The sequence below is a fragment of the Thermomyces dupontii genome (genome assembly GCF_041956625.1).
Source record: "Thermomyces dupontii strain NRRL 2155 unplaced genomic scaffold VTN31scaffold_1, whole genome shotgun sequence".
In the NCBI taxonomy this organism is placed as follows: domain Eukaryota; kingdom Fungi; phylum Ascomycota; class Eurotiomycetes; order Eurotiales; family Trichocomaceae; genus Thermomyces; species Thermomyces dupontii.
The window spans coordinates 3,929,811-3,944,806 of NW_027192307.1; the positions used below are offsets into that span (position 1 = coordinate 3,929,811).

General features: G+C 52.7%; 8 protein-coding genes across 8 annotated transcripts; 2 read left to right on the top strand and 6 right to left on the bottom strand.

The window, feature by feature from the left end:
* Nucleotides 1–8: 8 nt before the first annotated feature.
* On the bottom strand, nucleotides 9–443 carry VTN31DRAFT_1479 (uncharacterized protein; the record flags this gene model as incomplete). Its single annotated transcript, XM_069401540.1, has 4 exons — nucleotides 9–62; nucleotides 127–242; nucleotides 333–368; nucleotides 425–443. 4 exons carry the CDS (start codon nucleotides 441–443, stop codon nucleotides 9–11), a joined length of 225 nt encoding a protein of 74 aa, XP_069264335.1.
* An 835-nt stretch (nucleotides 444–1,278) lies between these two features.
* VTN31DRAFT_1480 (uncharacterized protein) lies at nucleotides 1,279–2,185 on the bottom strand (the record flags this gene model as incomplete). Its single annotated transcript, XM_069401542.1, has 3 exons — nucleotides 1,279–1,631; nucleotides 1,703–2,085; nucleotides 2,151–2,185. The coding sequence occupies 3 exons, from the start codon at nucleotides 2,183–2,185 to the stop codon at nucleotides 1,279–1,281; spliced, it is 771 nt and encodes a 256-aa protein (XP_069264336.1).
* Nucleotides 2,186–2,704: 519 nt separating this feature from the next.
* On the bottom strand, nucleotides 2,705–4,447 carry VTN31DRAFT_1481 (uncharacterized protein; the record flags this gene model as incomplete). Its single annotated transcript, XM_069401543.1, has 4 exons — nucleotides 2,705–3,768; nucleotides 3,842–3,910; nucleotides 3,969–4,094; nucleotides 4,156–4,447. 4 exons carry the CDS (start codon nucleotides 4,445–4,447, stop codon nucleotides 2,705–2,707), a joined length of 1,551 nt encoding a protein of 516 aa, XP_069264337.1.
* A 1,871-nt stretch (nucleotides 4,448–6,318) lies between these two features.
* On the bottom strand, nucleotides 6,319–6,670 carry VTN31DRAFT_1482 (uncharacterized protein; the record flags this gene model as incomplete). The annotated part of the gene is made up of 2 exons (XM_069401544.1): nucleotides 6,319–6,547; nucleotides 6,606–6,670. 2 exons carry the CDS (start codon nucleotides 6,668–6,670, stop codon nucleotides 6,319–6,321), a joined length of 294 nt encoding a protein of 97 aa, XP_069264338.1.
* A 467-nt stretch (nucleotides 6,671–7,137) lies between these two features.
* Nucleotides 7,138–8,802, bottom strand: VTN31DRAFT_1483 (uncharacterized protein; the record flags this gene model as incomplete). The annotated part of the gene is made up of 2 exons (XM_069401545.1): nucleotides 7,138–8,550; nucleotides 8,602–8,802. The coding sequence occupies 2 exons, from the start codon at nucleotides 8,800–8,802 to the stop codon at nucleotides 7,138–7,140; spliced, it is 1,614 nt and encodes a 537-aa protein (XP_069264339.1).
* A 1,058-nt stretch (nucleotides 8,803–9,860) lies between these two features.
* VTN31DRAFT_1484 (uncharacterized protein) lies at nucleotides 9,861–11,032 on the top strand (the record flags this gene model as incomplete). The annotated part of the gene is made up of 6 exons (XM_069401546.1): nucleotides 9,861–9,892; nucleotides 9,947–9,973; nucleotides 10,045–10,279; nucleotides 10,333–10,425; nucleotides 10,478–10,867; nucleotides 10,934–11,032. The coding sequence occupies 6 exons, from the start codon at nucleotides 9,861–9,863 to the stop codon at nucleotides 11,030–11,032; spliced, it is 876 nt and encodes a 291-aa protein (XP_069264340.1).
* A 550-nt stretch (nucleotides 11,033–11,582) lies between these two features.
* On the top strand, nucleotides 11,583–13,606 carry VTN31DRAFT_1485 (uncharacterized protein; the record flags this gene model as incomplete). Its single annotated transcript, XM_069401547.1, has 3 exons — nucleotides 11,583–12,320; nucleotides 12,382–12,484; nucleotides 12,561–13,606. 3 exons carry the CDS (start codon nucleotides 11,583–11,585, stop codon nucleotides 13,604–13,606), a joined length of 1,887 nt encoding a protein of 628 aa, XP_069264341.1.
* Nucleotides 13,607–13,741: 135 nt separating this feature from the next.
* Nucleotides 13,742–14,714, bottom strand: VTN31DRAFT_1486 (uncharacterized protein; the record flags this gene model as incomplete). Its single annotated transcript, XM_069401548.1, has 2 exons — nucleotides 13,742–14,511; nucleotides 14,576–14,714. The coding sequence occupies 2 exons, from the start codon at nucleotides 14,712–14,714 to the stop codon at nucleotides 13,742–13,744; spliced, it is 909 nt and encodes a 302-aa protein (XP_069264342.1).
* Nucleotides 14,715–14,996: the final 282 nt, after the last annotated feature.

Here is a 14,996-nt window from a genome sequence, read left to right on the forward strand (position 1 = left end):
GACCACAATCACCACTCCGAAATGGTATCACCCCGTCGCTTCCCTCGGAAATCGAATTTTCCCTGTCACCCCACAAGTCAACTTCCACAGTCTTAAAGAACAAACAGAGCGACACTAAAGGCATACATCATATTTGTATCCCACGATGCCAATCAGTGTCGGGACAATGGCGCCGTAGACGAGCGTAATCCACGCAGTGCGCGGCGTCCAACGGAAGTATTTGTACCGAGTCGCGTTGAGCTCTAAGAGAAGGACGGATTGTCAGTTGACCGCCTCAGGAAAGGTCGACGACGCTGGGACGAGCATGAGCGGGTAGGATGAATGGACAATACCATAGTACTTCTGCAGTGCTGGGTCCAGCACCAGAGCTGTAGTTGAATTGTTAGCGCAGATCAACCTCGACTCTCTACTTGGCAGAACATACATTTGCTTGGGCCAGCCATTGTTGTATGTGGTGTGGGACTATCGATCAACGGACAGATGATGTAGACGGCAGTTGCGATGTTGAAGAGCGATCTCACCAGGTCACATGACACATTTCCTGTGATTGGTTCAATGCTGATCAAATCTTCTTTGGCAGCTTGGCGATTTTAGGCAGAGCGGGTCCGCGATGGCCGAAAGAGCACGGCCTCTCCGGTGTTCCTTCTAAGTTCCTGCCCACGGAGCAGTTCCTCAGTGCTCACCATATCTGCTCAGAACTATGTAGTAAACACTAAGCCATAAAGCCACAGATTATTTTAATCCTTTGGGTTGTCCCTCTTTCTTCTCTTCAGCGATTCCCTCTGTATCTGGGGACACCCCCATTCGAAACCCTCACATTAGGGATCGAGTACTCTTACACATCCTTTTCCCTCTGCGAAGATCTCCGAAGCGAGCAGGAGGTACCACTTCTACGTTCTTCACAAAGGAAGCAAGATATGTATGCAGTTCTCAATGTGAGGGATTGAATGAGTATATCTATCGTGCCCCTCCAGATTCGGGAAGGAACCGCTGAAGAGGAACAATAAGGAGATCAAAGGATTGCCCTCAAACAGTCTGTGATTCGCGACCTTGCGTAGTGCTCCAAGCTGACGAGGGAGTTGCTCGAGGAGCCGGAGATCAATCCCTAACAGGTCGAATACTTTGAGCCAAGGCCTCGTGAGCAGGCACTGCTAAAGGAGGAAAGGAGTGAAATCAGATGTGAGAAGAGGGTATGTTAACACAGGGATGTACTACCTATTTACACTCTCTAATACTCGAAAGAGCAGAATATCGGGAACACATTGTACTAAACATTAATCAAAGGGACGCCTTTGATTTCCCCTCTGCCTCTACCTTCGCAACAGCCTTTTGGTATCCCTCTGCAGCCTTCAATCTGCCCGCGTACGCGTGGAGTTGAGGATACTTGTCTTTCGAAAAGAGTCCTCGGTCCGCAGCCGCAATGATCGGGTAACTCATAATGATATCGGCCGCGGTGAAGCTCTCTCCGCAGAGACCGCCTCGATCTGGGCCGCCGGGTGAGGTCTTGATTTGTTCCTCCAAGAACGACAAATGCGTTTCGAATGTCGGGTTCAGATACAGCTGATCAATTCGATCCGTGATCATGCGGATGATGGGTCTGATGAAGAAGGGGACGCGTGCGTTTTTGATGTCTGTTCAAGAACCATTTGATATCAGTTTTTGGTCTGATGAGAAAAAGATAGAATGAGAGGAATGCACGGACTGTTCATGATCAGCCACACTAGCAGCTGTGGCATCAAGCTACCCTCTGCATAATGCATGTAATAACGGTGCCGAATCCAGGTCGCAGTCTCTTCCCCGAGCGTCTCGCCGCCCTCGACATACTGGGGCGGCACGAGACCTTTCTCGGCGCCTCCAAAGTGCTGCAGGAGATACTCGATGATGGCTCCCGACTCGGCTAGAACAAGCGGGTTCGCCTGCCCGGGACGCTCAACGGTAATCACCGGTGACTTGCCGAGTGGATGTACGTTTCTGAGCTCGGGAGGCGCAAACATGTTTCTCTGCCGTTTGAAGCATTTGAGCTCGTAAGGGACCTGAAGCTCCTCCAGCAGCCACAGAATTCTCTGGGCGCGGGACTCATTGAGCCTGTTATTTCGTTGTCAACCGAGAGGCAATTCGCCAGTTGGGTGAGAACAAACTGAATTACCCACCAGTATAGAGTAACCTTTGTGTTGATGTTCGCCATTGTGCTATCAATCTAGGGAGAAGATGATGATTGCTGTTGCAAGCCGTGTGTTCTTGAGTCAACTATGGCGACAGTATCAAATGAAGATAGGATCAATACGGCCAGACCATTTTGAAATGACTTCTATCGTGGCTCTACGATACTCTAATAAATGTACTCCGTCCTCGAAAAAACGTGCGGGTGCGACCTTGGAGCATGGGTACTCTGATCAGAGCCTCGGATCCGACGGGCTGGGACGAGCCGAACAACAAAGAATAGACGGCCTGCCATTGGACACACCTCGGCCGAAACGGCCCTTGTGATTGGTAGATATATTTCGAAGCTTTCGGGCTAGGCTGAACGTTGTTCCGTAGGTAACCCAGATTTCCCGCCGGCATGTTCAAACATACGGCCGAAGCGGCCAAACACAGAAGAAACGAACCAACGAAATCACTGGTCCAAGTTGCCGTAACTATGTCTCAAAGCAAAGACACACTCGCTGCCTGCTTCGCAAATGCAAAGACATGTTGCCAACAGCAGTCATGAAAGAAACCGTCGGCCGAGATTTCGCGCCCGTTGTGAGGAATAGGCATCCAATTTGACCGCGTGAAAGATCACTTCCACGTGTCCCGCCGGATGTCTCGTCTCGGTTTGAACATACAGTCGCCACTGCCCTTTTCGGATTGTCCACTTCTCCCTAGCTTTATGCTCTAGCGGAGAATCTTCAGTTCGTTTGCGCTTGGTGCCAGCCCGATAAGCCGACGATTCAAGGCTTGGGCTGTTCTGGTGATCAGCATCCAACTCAGCCGAGATAAAGACATATTGCGCCCCGTCCAGCACGATGTATGTGTCTTCATCGACGCGCACCTTGACGTCTTCAATGTTGACCTGAGGCTTCGGACTTCCAGGTTGGTCAGCAACCCTAGAATCGTGGGTCGAGATCTTGGACTGGCCATGGTTTTCTATGATTGTTTGTATGAGGCTGAGAATCCTAGCTTTCGTCGTGCCATGAAAGCTGCCTCTCATAGTGTTGAGATCCAGGACTGTGCTTTGCTCGCCAATCTCAACGATCAGCTCGTAGGCATCGTGATCCACAAACGGTCGTGAGTAGAAAACATTTGCTCTGTTCTCCGGACCATCTGCGTCGGCGACGATCCGAATTCCTGACGGCTTGATATCTTGGAGTTTAATCGTGATTTCGTGGTGGCCCGTCTCCGGATTGTAGCTGATATCGTGTGCTATCAATCTCTGTTCCAGTCCACGTAGATGGAAGTAACGAGCGTCACGGAGGAGCTCTTCTCGGTGCTGTCCATCCTGAACGCGGACTGGATACCCTCGAAGAAGGTGCAGCAACTGAGAAAAGACCTCTGCTGAGCGATGCGGTACGGCTGGAGGTTCAATTGGTGGTGGTCGAAGGAGATGTAGTTGATCCAACCCTCCGGACGTCACATCAGGTGGTGTGGCAAGCTGCACACCGAAGCCAAAGGAGAAAAAGTTGGGCGAGTCACCAGGCCCTGAAAACAATTGGCGGGGGATTTGAAAGTGCCGGTCACCAATTTGCATGTGGATGTCGCCATCGACTAGTTTTGAAAACAGCCGCGGTACTGTTCAACAGTTAGGTCATGCAGTTCGGTCATGAACAGAACAGTAGTAGCACATGTCCTAGCAGGGACATACAGGCATAAAACTGCGCATCAGCGAAGAGCTTGATAAAATGCGCACTATTCCTTGGGATTACATGATAGCCTACGTCAGATCAGCCAAAGAACGAGAATGGACAGCTTGCTACATGAATAAGTCATACCCTGGAGATGGAGGCATATGTCGCGGAATGTCTCGGGGTCCCGGTCAATATACAAGGTCCGCACATTTTTCCCACTCTCATCCTGCCGAAGCTGCTCCTCGAAGAAACGTGAGAAATATGACGGTGCTCAGGGAATCTTTAGCTCAGGCACCACATAACGACCGGAAACATGACGATCCACACTCACCATCGGAGGAAATTGACGCTCCCGACAGTCGGAACAATTCTGTTCCAATCTGGATCGAAAATACCTTGCGAGGCGGCAGCTTTGCAGGAGTTGGTTTGGTTCCTTTAGTCGTCGGCGCTTTGTTTTGCGTCAACAATCCGCCGGCAACATACACTCCAGAGCCTTGACCTGCAGACTCCGAATCAGCTTGCGATATGCCCGCCTGCTTCGAGCCGCCGGTTACCGGCACCCTGTCGAACAATGGCGGAGTTGGGTTGGAGGTTGACGTCCGCGAGGTAGAGGACTGATCCATTTCTCAACGAATGTAAAATGCTTGTCCTGCAGGGACCTGTCACGACGTGCCAGGACTATGAACGAGTGAGTACTACTTTGTCGTGCTTGCACTCGTTGCAGTGTAGGTCAGGAGGCGTGCGAGCACAAAGGGATAAATGCAGTACCCAGCTTTACTATACCAAATACAGTAGTTTACTCTTCAGGTATGTATTTGCAGCACCCAAGGTACGGCGGATATCCGTGAGATAGCCCGAGGTTAGCCACCGTACCAGGTTATACCACTTCATACTGCGATTAACCTACAAATGTTGGGAACTGCAATTCTCCAGGGACGTCCCTGTACCACAAATGTCAAGGATGTCAAGTATCGATACTATGTACAACTTCGCACGAAGAGACCACCATCGGGTTGAGTTCGCCTGGAATCTAGACGCGAAGCAGTCTGAATCGGATAGAGGACAGACAAATCGAACATGACTGAGCGTCAACTTGGGCGGACGAAGCTCTTGAGTGGCACTCTCTCTAAACACGATTGGTATAATGATGACAGGGTACAGTTACAGTGGACGGAAAATCAGGCTCTTTCGTTGCACTTTGCATGGACTCGATAGTAGAATGGGGTATGCATGCCTGGGTTCTATTTCTTCGCATCATCTCTTTCCTTTGGAACAAAAGATTTCGCATCAGGGACATCAGCAACAAAGTGAGGATTGAAAAACCAGATTTGAACGCCGTCGTCACTGGCCAGGCCAAAAACTTCGCGGTCACCGAAAGGTAAGGGCCACTTCCCAAAATTGACCTCTCGGATATCTAATGGGTAAGGATGCTGAATTCTGGTCTGGTTATATGCGTTCAGGATCTCAAGGCAGTTGAATTTGTGGCTCCAGTGGTAGACAATGTCGGGGCTCAGAAACGCGCAAAAAGGCTCCACGTCGCGATCATGGATATATGACTGGAGCGAGCTCAACCGGACGCCCAGCTTGTCGATGGCGTGGTCGTACATGACGAGGTCGATCGTTTCAAACTTGCCGGTTCTAGGTAGAAGGCGTCTTACTGTCTTGCGGCCATAAGTATGGATGATGAGGGTATCCAATGATTCAAGGCCCTTCCTGTCCACAAGACGACTCGGCAACGATAGGTGAAAGAGTTTGCGGTCCAGCAGCCTCCCGCTCAACGCCCACTTGGTCTGTTGCACCCCCGGCGAACGTGCGTCCCAGTCGATTGGAATGCCACCAGTATGTTCTCATCCACATCCACATGCCACGGCCACAGATTGGTAAATTTGTCAAATCCCTGCATGTGATCCGAGCTCAGGTCCCAAATGAAGACCGACCAAACAACGACCTTTCAACCATGACAACTTTGTCCTTCTCGAAATAAATATCGGGAAAACAAGGAGTCTCTGCTGCATATAGCCGCTGTTTGGTGTGGATATTCCACGCTGTCAGAGAACTGCCAACCCTACTGTGAGATGATGCGGACAAGGCGGGAGGATTGAGTAGCCTCATACCGAGAATCATGCTGGACAGCAACATAGCGATCGGATACTAGTATTTCGCAGCTGTCGATCAGTGCTTCCTCGCCGATCCACGTCGACTTCTCTCCAGTTCCGAGGTCCAGCATTTCGAGTCCGTCACCAGGAGTCGTGTCATTAAATAGCCGTCGCGAATGGTACCAAATGTCGAAGGGCTCCCTCTGCGGTTCAGACCATGGAAAAATATCTTCTTGAGGCCTCCCAGTCTGCAAACCGTGTTGCCATCGGAAGTAGGTCATCGCATCCGCGGCAACTTCATCATCCATGCCCTCTATTCACAGGAACTCAAGCGTTTGGCGTAAAGCAAACTTCGTCACTGTATCGGACGACAAAATACAGAGCCATCGTTTTGAGACCTAAGACGAGCCCCCTGTCAAATCAACGACACAAAGAACATTGAGACATTGGGAGAATGCGCCCCTCCGGCTCCGGACAATATCTGCTGGGTCCAGATACGTCACGATATGGAGCACAAGCTCGAGAGACAACGAGCCTACGATATCATATTCAAATCGAATCCGTGCTAAGCGTGCCTTCACAGTGTCCGGCAACTCCTCTTCTTGTTGATCTGAGATCCCGGGGAGCCTGCGCAGTGATTAGCTCTGCTTCCCAGGCCAGATTAGGCATCGAGCCTTCGACGTACTCGGTGGCTTTTGCTCTGTCCGCAGAAGGTGTTTCGGGGCCCGTGCAGTCGATGGAGGAATCCATTGCAGGGTCGAAAAAGGTCAACTCTGTTCAGTGACCGCGGTCCAGATGGAGGGAGATTCTGTCACGGATATTCTTTTACAAATCCGACATCTCGTAGTTCTGGTAGACTCCGAGCTCGACCGTTTGGTCACTAAGCGGGCCAAGCTCTCAAGTAGGAGTTTGAGGGAATATGAGGAGGATGAATTACGTTCTTGGATAGGAAAGCAAGGCAGCACTGTGTTTTATTCACTCACTCACCCTTCGCTTGTTGGCGACTTACGGGCCGCAATAGGACATTCCTGGTTATTATCGATAGATCTATCACGTACCTACTATCTATTATTCCATGCTGCATCCAGGCACTATCAATATCACTGCGCGATAAACACAAGCCAGAAGCGAAGTTACTCACATGATTAGATGCCAACACTCCTGCAAGTGTATGCTTGGATATTTCTCATCGATAGTGCGCTTCATGCCGAAGCTGCTCAATCAGAAAATCCGTTCCATTCATCCTCATCATCGTCATAGCCGTCCTCTCCATTCAAACTATTCGTTGATGACATAGGAGCAGCAACGTCTGCTCCAGGCTGGTCTCGAACGAATCCAGCGACAAAGAAGCCCCCAGTTCCCTGGTCGTCTCCAGGCCAGCATCGTATACAAGAGTCCAGCTGCTCCTCTGATAGATCTACCTCAAAGCTCTCAAGAGCAATCTCTTGCTGGCGAATTCCCCTGTGTTTCCACTTTCTTAGCCCCCGCGGCTGTTCGTCTCGACGCATCAGCCGCCAGCCGCCAGTCATTGCAACCTTTGAAGATAAAACTCGCGATACGACCAGTTCATTTTCTAGAATGTAGATCGAACAGGTGCTGTATGTGACCCGAGTCGCGGCTGGGAAGCCAAGTGCATGCTCTACGATGCGCGCCTGCAAATTTGCGAGTCTGCTTAGGCGGTCTTTGCTTGGAGGCGAAGGTTCGGAACGGCGAGCAGACGCTGCAGACTGGGCATCATCGCCGTCAGTTCGCTTGCGCTTCTTTCCGCGAGCAAAGTTATCCTTGGACTTCGTCACAAGTTCAGGCAGGACTAATCGGGGCATATCATCACGACCAATGATGCCACTTCCTGAACAGCTCGGGTCAAGGAGAAGTCCGGTGACATTCTTGAAGCGCGGGTCTGCATGATTGACAGCTAGGAAGTCTTGCCCTGCAAGCACGGACACTAGCTTGTCAGCACCGGCAACAGAGACCATTTTCTGCAGCGTCTTTGATCGATCGGCAGACGCATCCATGGAGAAAATTGTTGCATCTGTATGCGAGTTTCTTGCACACAGAAGAGAAGCAAGGTGTGTGGTCTTATTGCCAGGAGCAGCGCAACCATCAACCAGGTCTCCCGTCCACGCAACGTCCTGGTCCCCTAGGAGAAGGTACGCTGGAAAGCATGACGCCTTATCCTGAAGAATGATTTCGCCTTTTTGATAGGCGCTGGAGGACGAGATATCACCACCAGAAGCCAGTGCAACCAGGTCCGGTACATGCTCGTCCACGTAAACTGAGTTGGCCGACTTCAAATCAGCCAGGCTGCTCACCTGCTGGAAACCAGCAAACGTAGATCGAAGTTGTGAGTCCAGATCTGACTTAAGATTGTTGATTCGAACCCATCGAGGGTACGATGTTTCTGATAGTGCATCTGAGCCAAGGACAGACTTTTTCTCCTGCAGGACAGCCGCCTGTAGGTCTTGCACGGAAGCGCATCCGCGGCGCACACGAGCTTTCGTAAACTCACCCTTAATTCGAGTCTTATGTCTGTCTATAGCTTGTCGGAGCGGATGAGAGGGTGGTGCAGAGATCCCATTTTTTGAGAAAAGGAAGTCATGTACTAGAAGCACAGACAATAGCGGAGTCAACTTTCTTCCGGTTAGGTCTCATCCGACAGAGTAACGGCTCCAATCGCATACCTTTGGTTCCTGTGAAAGGATCTCAGAGTTTTCAATGACTTCCTTCAGCAGAAGGTCCCATTTCGACGCCTCTGTGATAACAGCATATATTTGCGCTGGTGACACTTTGAGGCCTTTTGCGCTGTAAACGCGAGACTTGAACGATCCGCCGGCTCCGGCTGGGGCAGTCAGGAATGACGCCGCTTCATAATAAAGAGACATGTTTCTGAGTGGTTGGCTTTAGTGCCAACAACAATCAATAATATATTTTGGTTGTTTTTGCAGACTCAGGTCCCATGGAATTGGATGCGCTTTTGCCCTGAAGGGCAGTCTTGTTGACCGACTTTGCATCCGAGTAGCTTACTCAAGCGAGGCTCGACTTGTACGGAGCACATAAAGACACATTGTCTGATCGGCCGGAGAGTGGTGGACAGAGTAACCTCGGAGGATAAGAATCAAGAAGTTAACATGGAACCAACCTCACCTTGGAAATAAGGTCTTGGACAAAATTGAGTCTGTTTGTCACGTGATTAAATAAAGAATCAAACAGATTCCACAGTTCAAAGCTTGTTCTGTCCAATCTGACTCGTGTGTAGTGTCAGGTTGCTGCCAATTGCCAATTCAGTCCTGCAGCCTGCTGCACTCCGCAATGCTTTGGCCATCAACTGAAAGATCGTCTCGACACCCGCAGCTGTATCTGGGTACTCCGTACATACTCGTATGTACTTTATTTTGGCAGGAAGCAGAATGCCACAAAAGTGCTTGATCTGAGCTCACACATGATACATGACGGAATACTCCAGCCCGCAAAGAATCCCAGATGGCTTCAGTGTCAGAGATCCCTGCAGATATGAATAACAGAATGAAACGAAACATGCTATGCAATCATCCTTTCCGGGACTCATGAATCCAATGGGAAATTACCATTATTTGGCCCAGTCATGATGATGCTGATGCTCTGGTCAGACATCAGACATACATCACCACTGGGGTGCTATGGAAAAGAACAAACTCTACAGCTCAAGCTGCCCGATTACCTATGAAATTCCCCAAGTTGGCAGTGAACAGAATGAATGCATCTGTGAATGAGCTGGGAGAGCGCGTTTGCTGCGAATAACAGCAGGTGCTCTTGCCCATCAAGGAAGCCGTGAACAGCAGGAGCTTTTCTCGCACAGACAGGGAGCTCTTTCCTTTTCTTCTTCCCTTGCTCATCCACGCCATTCCTGGACGGAATTCATCCCCAGCCGAGTGAGGAAGAGGAACCCCGCGAGCGGAGCACCATGGCCCCGTTCAGCCGTGACTTTGTGGACAAGTGAGTGAGAAGGATCGGTGCCCCGTGAGACACTTACTGATGATGAAGGGCCAGGCTCAAACAGACCAAATTGCCAGACAAGTAAGCCTGTAATCATAATAATAATGTTAATAATAAGGTGATTACCCAGTACAGCTTGCTGATGGACAAAGGATCAAATGCGCCTCCTGCCACAAATACCGCATGCAGGGCGCCTTCTCCAACAGCCAGCTCAATCGCCTGCGCCAGACCATTGCCAGGAAAGGCCAGGAGGGCATCTTTGGCTGCCAGATCCGCTGCCGGACCTGTGTCGGCAGCCCGCCCACCGAGTTGACCTGCACGGTCTGCCTCAAGAGCAAACCCCTCACGGAGTTTGCCAAAAATCAACGCCATGACCCCGACAGAGCGGTAAGGATGACGGCTCTTCGCGATGCCCGCGTCAGCACTGACTGTCCACGCAGCGATGCTGCAACTGTGTCCAGGATCAGCTGGATTTGGATCCTTGGGCGGACCATGAACTGGACGACCAGGCGACCATCTATACGGAGTCCACGGTATGTTTCGAAATGGACGATCCAACCGAGACCGCTCACGAACAGGGACTAGAGCAAGGCGGGCAGCAGTGCACTCGCGGGACTGACCACCGACTCGCTGGAGGAGGACGTGTACTCGACGGCCGCTTCCAGCAGCTTCGTCGGAGGTCCGGATTTCGACGAGGACGACGTTTCTGTAGGCGGTGGCGTCTGGGTCGAGTCCCGCGACGAAAATGGGGAAGAGGAGCATGGAAAGGGAAAAGACGCAGCGTTCGTTGCCTACGATGCCCAGGGAGTCGGCCATCCGCGCGAGGCAACCCTCTCGGCCACTGGATCGGCTGCCGGGACGGGCACCATCCATTCAGGATGGCGGACCTGGGGCGTCGACGCTGGCCCAAGCCGGCAGCAATGCAAGGACCCACCGGCGAACCGGTCGCAGAGGGATCGATGGGCTAAAATCAAGGTGCGTATCGTATCACGTCTCCCAGTCAGACGTCATCCATTCTAGCTCTGACGTCTTGTCTTCCAGGGAGGCCGGTTCCCGAAGGGAACTGCACCGTCGATGCGAATTCCGGAGGTGGGCCGCTATCTGCCGCCGGATGAAGACCCTGATGATCTCCTGAAATGACAAGATAGGACCATGATTTCGAATTACAGTCGACCATGGTTGCGAGGGAGGACTCACGGGCAGCGGGCCGAAGGAGAACCATGGGATGAGGCGAAATAAACTTTGGATGGATCTCCAGTCGGTTATCCTTGTAGTCGTGCTGAATGCAATCCTATGCAACTGATTCTAGACTGCCTATACTACTCGTAACTGAAAGATAGACCTGGGTGTTTTGGCGCTCGGCCCGCGTGATCGAGGACAAATCCCCGTGACGTACCATGTATTACTGCCACGCAGCTGATACGGCCAGCTGTCATGTATTCTACCGCAAACATCGTGTTCAAGAAAGAGATCGCAGGCTCGGTGGATGACCGCACTAAATTAAATGATACAGCACTATCTTTATCATCTCGCAGATTATCGGCTCGCGGCTTGAAGTCACAAGTCAAACGAAACGGCGCTGCCCCTCCCCAGGCTCCAGGCATCTCAACACAGTGGCATTTCATATACTGGGGGCCGGATTCAGTATCTTTTACGATCATATTGGTCTACTCAGAGGAGAGTTGACTACATGGCGTCCGATTCTTACTACCACGACAACCCGCCCTACGCTCCGGTGCCCGCTCCGAGTGAGCAGTACAATGGCCAAGGGCCACCGGCCGTCGCATCCCCGCAGCAGACGCCGCATCCCACCCAGTATGCCTCTGACCAGGTCTCGATGCCGCAGCCGCAACCCCAGGCGGCGACCACTCTTCCCCAATATCCAACGACAACTCCGTCTCCTCAGGCGCAGGGGCCCCGAGACCAGACTACCGGCCCTGTGCCGAACTACTTGTCACCAGAGCTCATTTCTCAAGTCACCGCGACTGTCATCCAGCAGTTGAGGGCGTACGGGCTAGACAGCCCGCAGCCACGGCCGCAGACGCAGCCGCCGCCCGCGCATCCATACTACCCCCCCACGCCGCAATCGCAACCCGCGGCATACGGTCGGACTGATTCTCCGGGCGTCGGCCGAGCTCCAGCTCCGTATGCGCCGCCCGCACTCGACCGTTGGGCGCCTGCACCACCCTCCGTGTCGAGCGCGACCCCGCCGAGAACCAGTCCTAGGCCAGTGCCCGCCGAACGGAGTGATGCGCCCCCAGATCCAGTTCGGGAGCGCCCGTCGCCAGATCCTCGTCCTAGTCCTCTGAAACGGGTGTCCACGTCGGGCGAGGAGACAACGCTCGAAAAGATCTGGGGTCGACTCTTTGAGGATGGGAGGCCGACCGCACGGCTGGGCCAGTTTCTGCGGGGGATTGCCGTTCACTTGGTAGGTTGATTCCATGGGCTAATCTGGGTAAGCGGGCGGGACGTACTAATCATGTTCATAGATCGAAGACTACCCGCCCGGCAACACCCTGGTGGTGACGCCAGAGAAGATGCAGAAATTCTACGCTGACACGGCGGTCAGCCAGGACCCCTGGCCATGGCAAGGTACGCCTATACGCTCTTCCACCTGATATCCGCCTTGCCGGGACTGAGTGGCATTGTGAAAAAAAAAAAAAAAAAGACATCTTTGACGACCACACTTCGTCGATCTCGCAACTCTATTGCGAGATCGAGGCCGAGCACCATCTCTTCCAGATCAAGCTCAACAAGCGGCCCCATGTGCCAGGCCTAACGCCTCGCGGCTTCGAGCGTTGGATGACATGGAACATCCTGGCTCGGCCTGAGACGGAGTTCATGCGGATGCAAAAGGCTGTGCTGAACCTGCCCATCAGCAACCCGGACGATCGCAGGGAACGGTTCCCCAAGGAGCTTCCTCGGCAGTTGTTTCCTTCCGGCCAGGACCTGTCGATCCTCAAAAAGCTCATGGACTCGATCCGGATGCACTGCGTCCGGGAGCTCCCGGACGTCCCTGCAGAACCGCGATCATTATCATCATCATCATCCCCACCTGCGCAGTCATCAAAGGTATCCGTAGAAGAGCCGCAGTCGGCTCGATTGCTTCATAGTGATTATAACAATTCGGTGTCCACCCCGGTCCGTGATCGCCCCCCACGAAGCCTACAGGCGCATGTCGATGACGCCGACGACGACGACGATGAATCGGGACCCCCACGCCCGATCGAGAGGGAGCGCAAGCCATACTCGGCCCAACCCGGCGGCGGCAAGGTCTACAAGGAACCATCCTCGTCTCGCGACGGTCAGGGTCGCACCAAAGACAGAGACTCCCTCTCCACCCCGACCCGGCACCGTGCGTCGCACTCGTACGGCGGCCAAGAGCGTCCACACATCCGTGTCGGCGGAGGTCGACTATCCCCGACAATGAGGAGCGGAAGACGGCGCAGTTCCTCCGTCGGACTCGACGAGGGGGACGGCGGCGACTATCGGCGGTCGGATAGTCGGATTCTGGGCATGAAGGATAGTCTGTACGAGGAGGTTCTGGAATCCGATCGTATCCTCGACGACTTCAGCGATGGGCGGCGGTATCGGGAGTATGCTCGTGGGGACTATGGTGATGGGTTTGGAATAGAGCGGGATTGGGAGCGACGGTACCATGATTCGGGACCTGGGCGATGGGATGGGGAGGAATTCTATCGACGAGTGTATTAAAGCAGGAGTAAAAGGCCGAATTGGAGTTCGGTTCGGCGTGAAATATTCAGCGCTTTCTTTTTTGATGTACTGTATTTAGCTTTTTATGATTCTGGAGAGAAGTCAAGAAATCCGGTTCCCCATGAATAGCATCATTCAACGCATACGCTTGAGCTTCCGCGCTGCGACCACCTCCGTAAACTGTGCATTCGCCCGGGCCACAACCTCTGCCTCCTTTTCCCTCTTCTTCTCCTCACGCTCCCACCGGCGCAGAATCCGGCGATAATGCCGTTCTTCCCTCTGCGCATGCCGCACCTTCCTTTCCGCCACCCGCTGGCGCTCCTCGGCGGCTGTCTCGCGTTCCCGGTCCGCCAACCGCCGCAGATAGGCGACTTCCTCGCTCGTCAACGACCACGGGACGGACAGTACCTCGGCAAAAAACCGCGTGCGTCCATCCCAGAAGCGTACCTCGGCGTTTGTGTCGCGTAGGATGGTGAATCGTTCGAGGATGAGCTGCATACTGGACCGGAAGCAGGAGAGCGTGCCTTTGAGTTTGGCCACGGTGCCGACGGTGAGGGTGTCGGTCTTGGGGAGGCGTTGTTTCGTTGTGGCGGAGATGTGGTGGTGGTGTTGTGGTTTGTTTTCGTCTAGAGCTGCCAGTGTGGTTGTTGTTTGTTCCTCTTCTTCTTCTTCTTCTTCTTCTTCTTCTTCTTCTTCTTCCGCGGCTGCTGGTGCTGCATTGGAGGATGGAGATGTTGTTGTTCTTGTCGAGGACGGTGCTTTGAGGATCACAATTTCCAGCGTCGCGCCGCTGCTATCGTCGAGATTTAGCAGCGTCCGTCGCTCGTAGTCCTCCCGCGAGACGATCAGTCCGGCTACGCAGACAAAGCGGATGGGGTGGTTATTATAGAAGAACAAATTCTGTCCTGCAGTCCATATCCAAATTGATCAGTTCGAGTCCGGCAGAAAGAGGTTCTTGGAGGAATTTACCTTCATACTCTGGCCGACTCTGTAGCTGATGTACCACCGCCGCGGACATCTTCACCCAGGAGAAATGCGTCGGCGAAGCCTTGAAGCAGTACGCCGGGTAGAATTCCATGTTGCTGCGGCCATCGTCACCTTCGGCCATGTGGCCATTTTCTTGACATCGTCGGCGTTTATATTCCCAACAATACTAATGCAATGGGGATGTCATCTCCGTAGGCAACCAGCTCGTTGATGCTCGACTCTGAAGGACTCGAGAACTGCTGTTACATAATCATCCAGTTGATCACGTGAATAGTATTGCTCCTCTCCGTACTTCGTACAACGAACGTCCCTATTACGAAGTTCCGGGAGCGAAGGTCAGTCAATTCAGATCCCCGGGTTGTCGTAAGGTGAAGTCTGGGTCATAAGAATCAACCATCCTTTG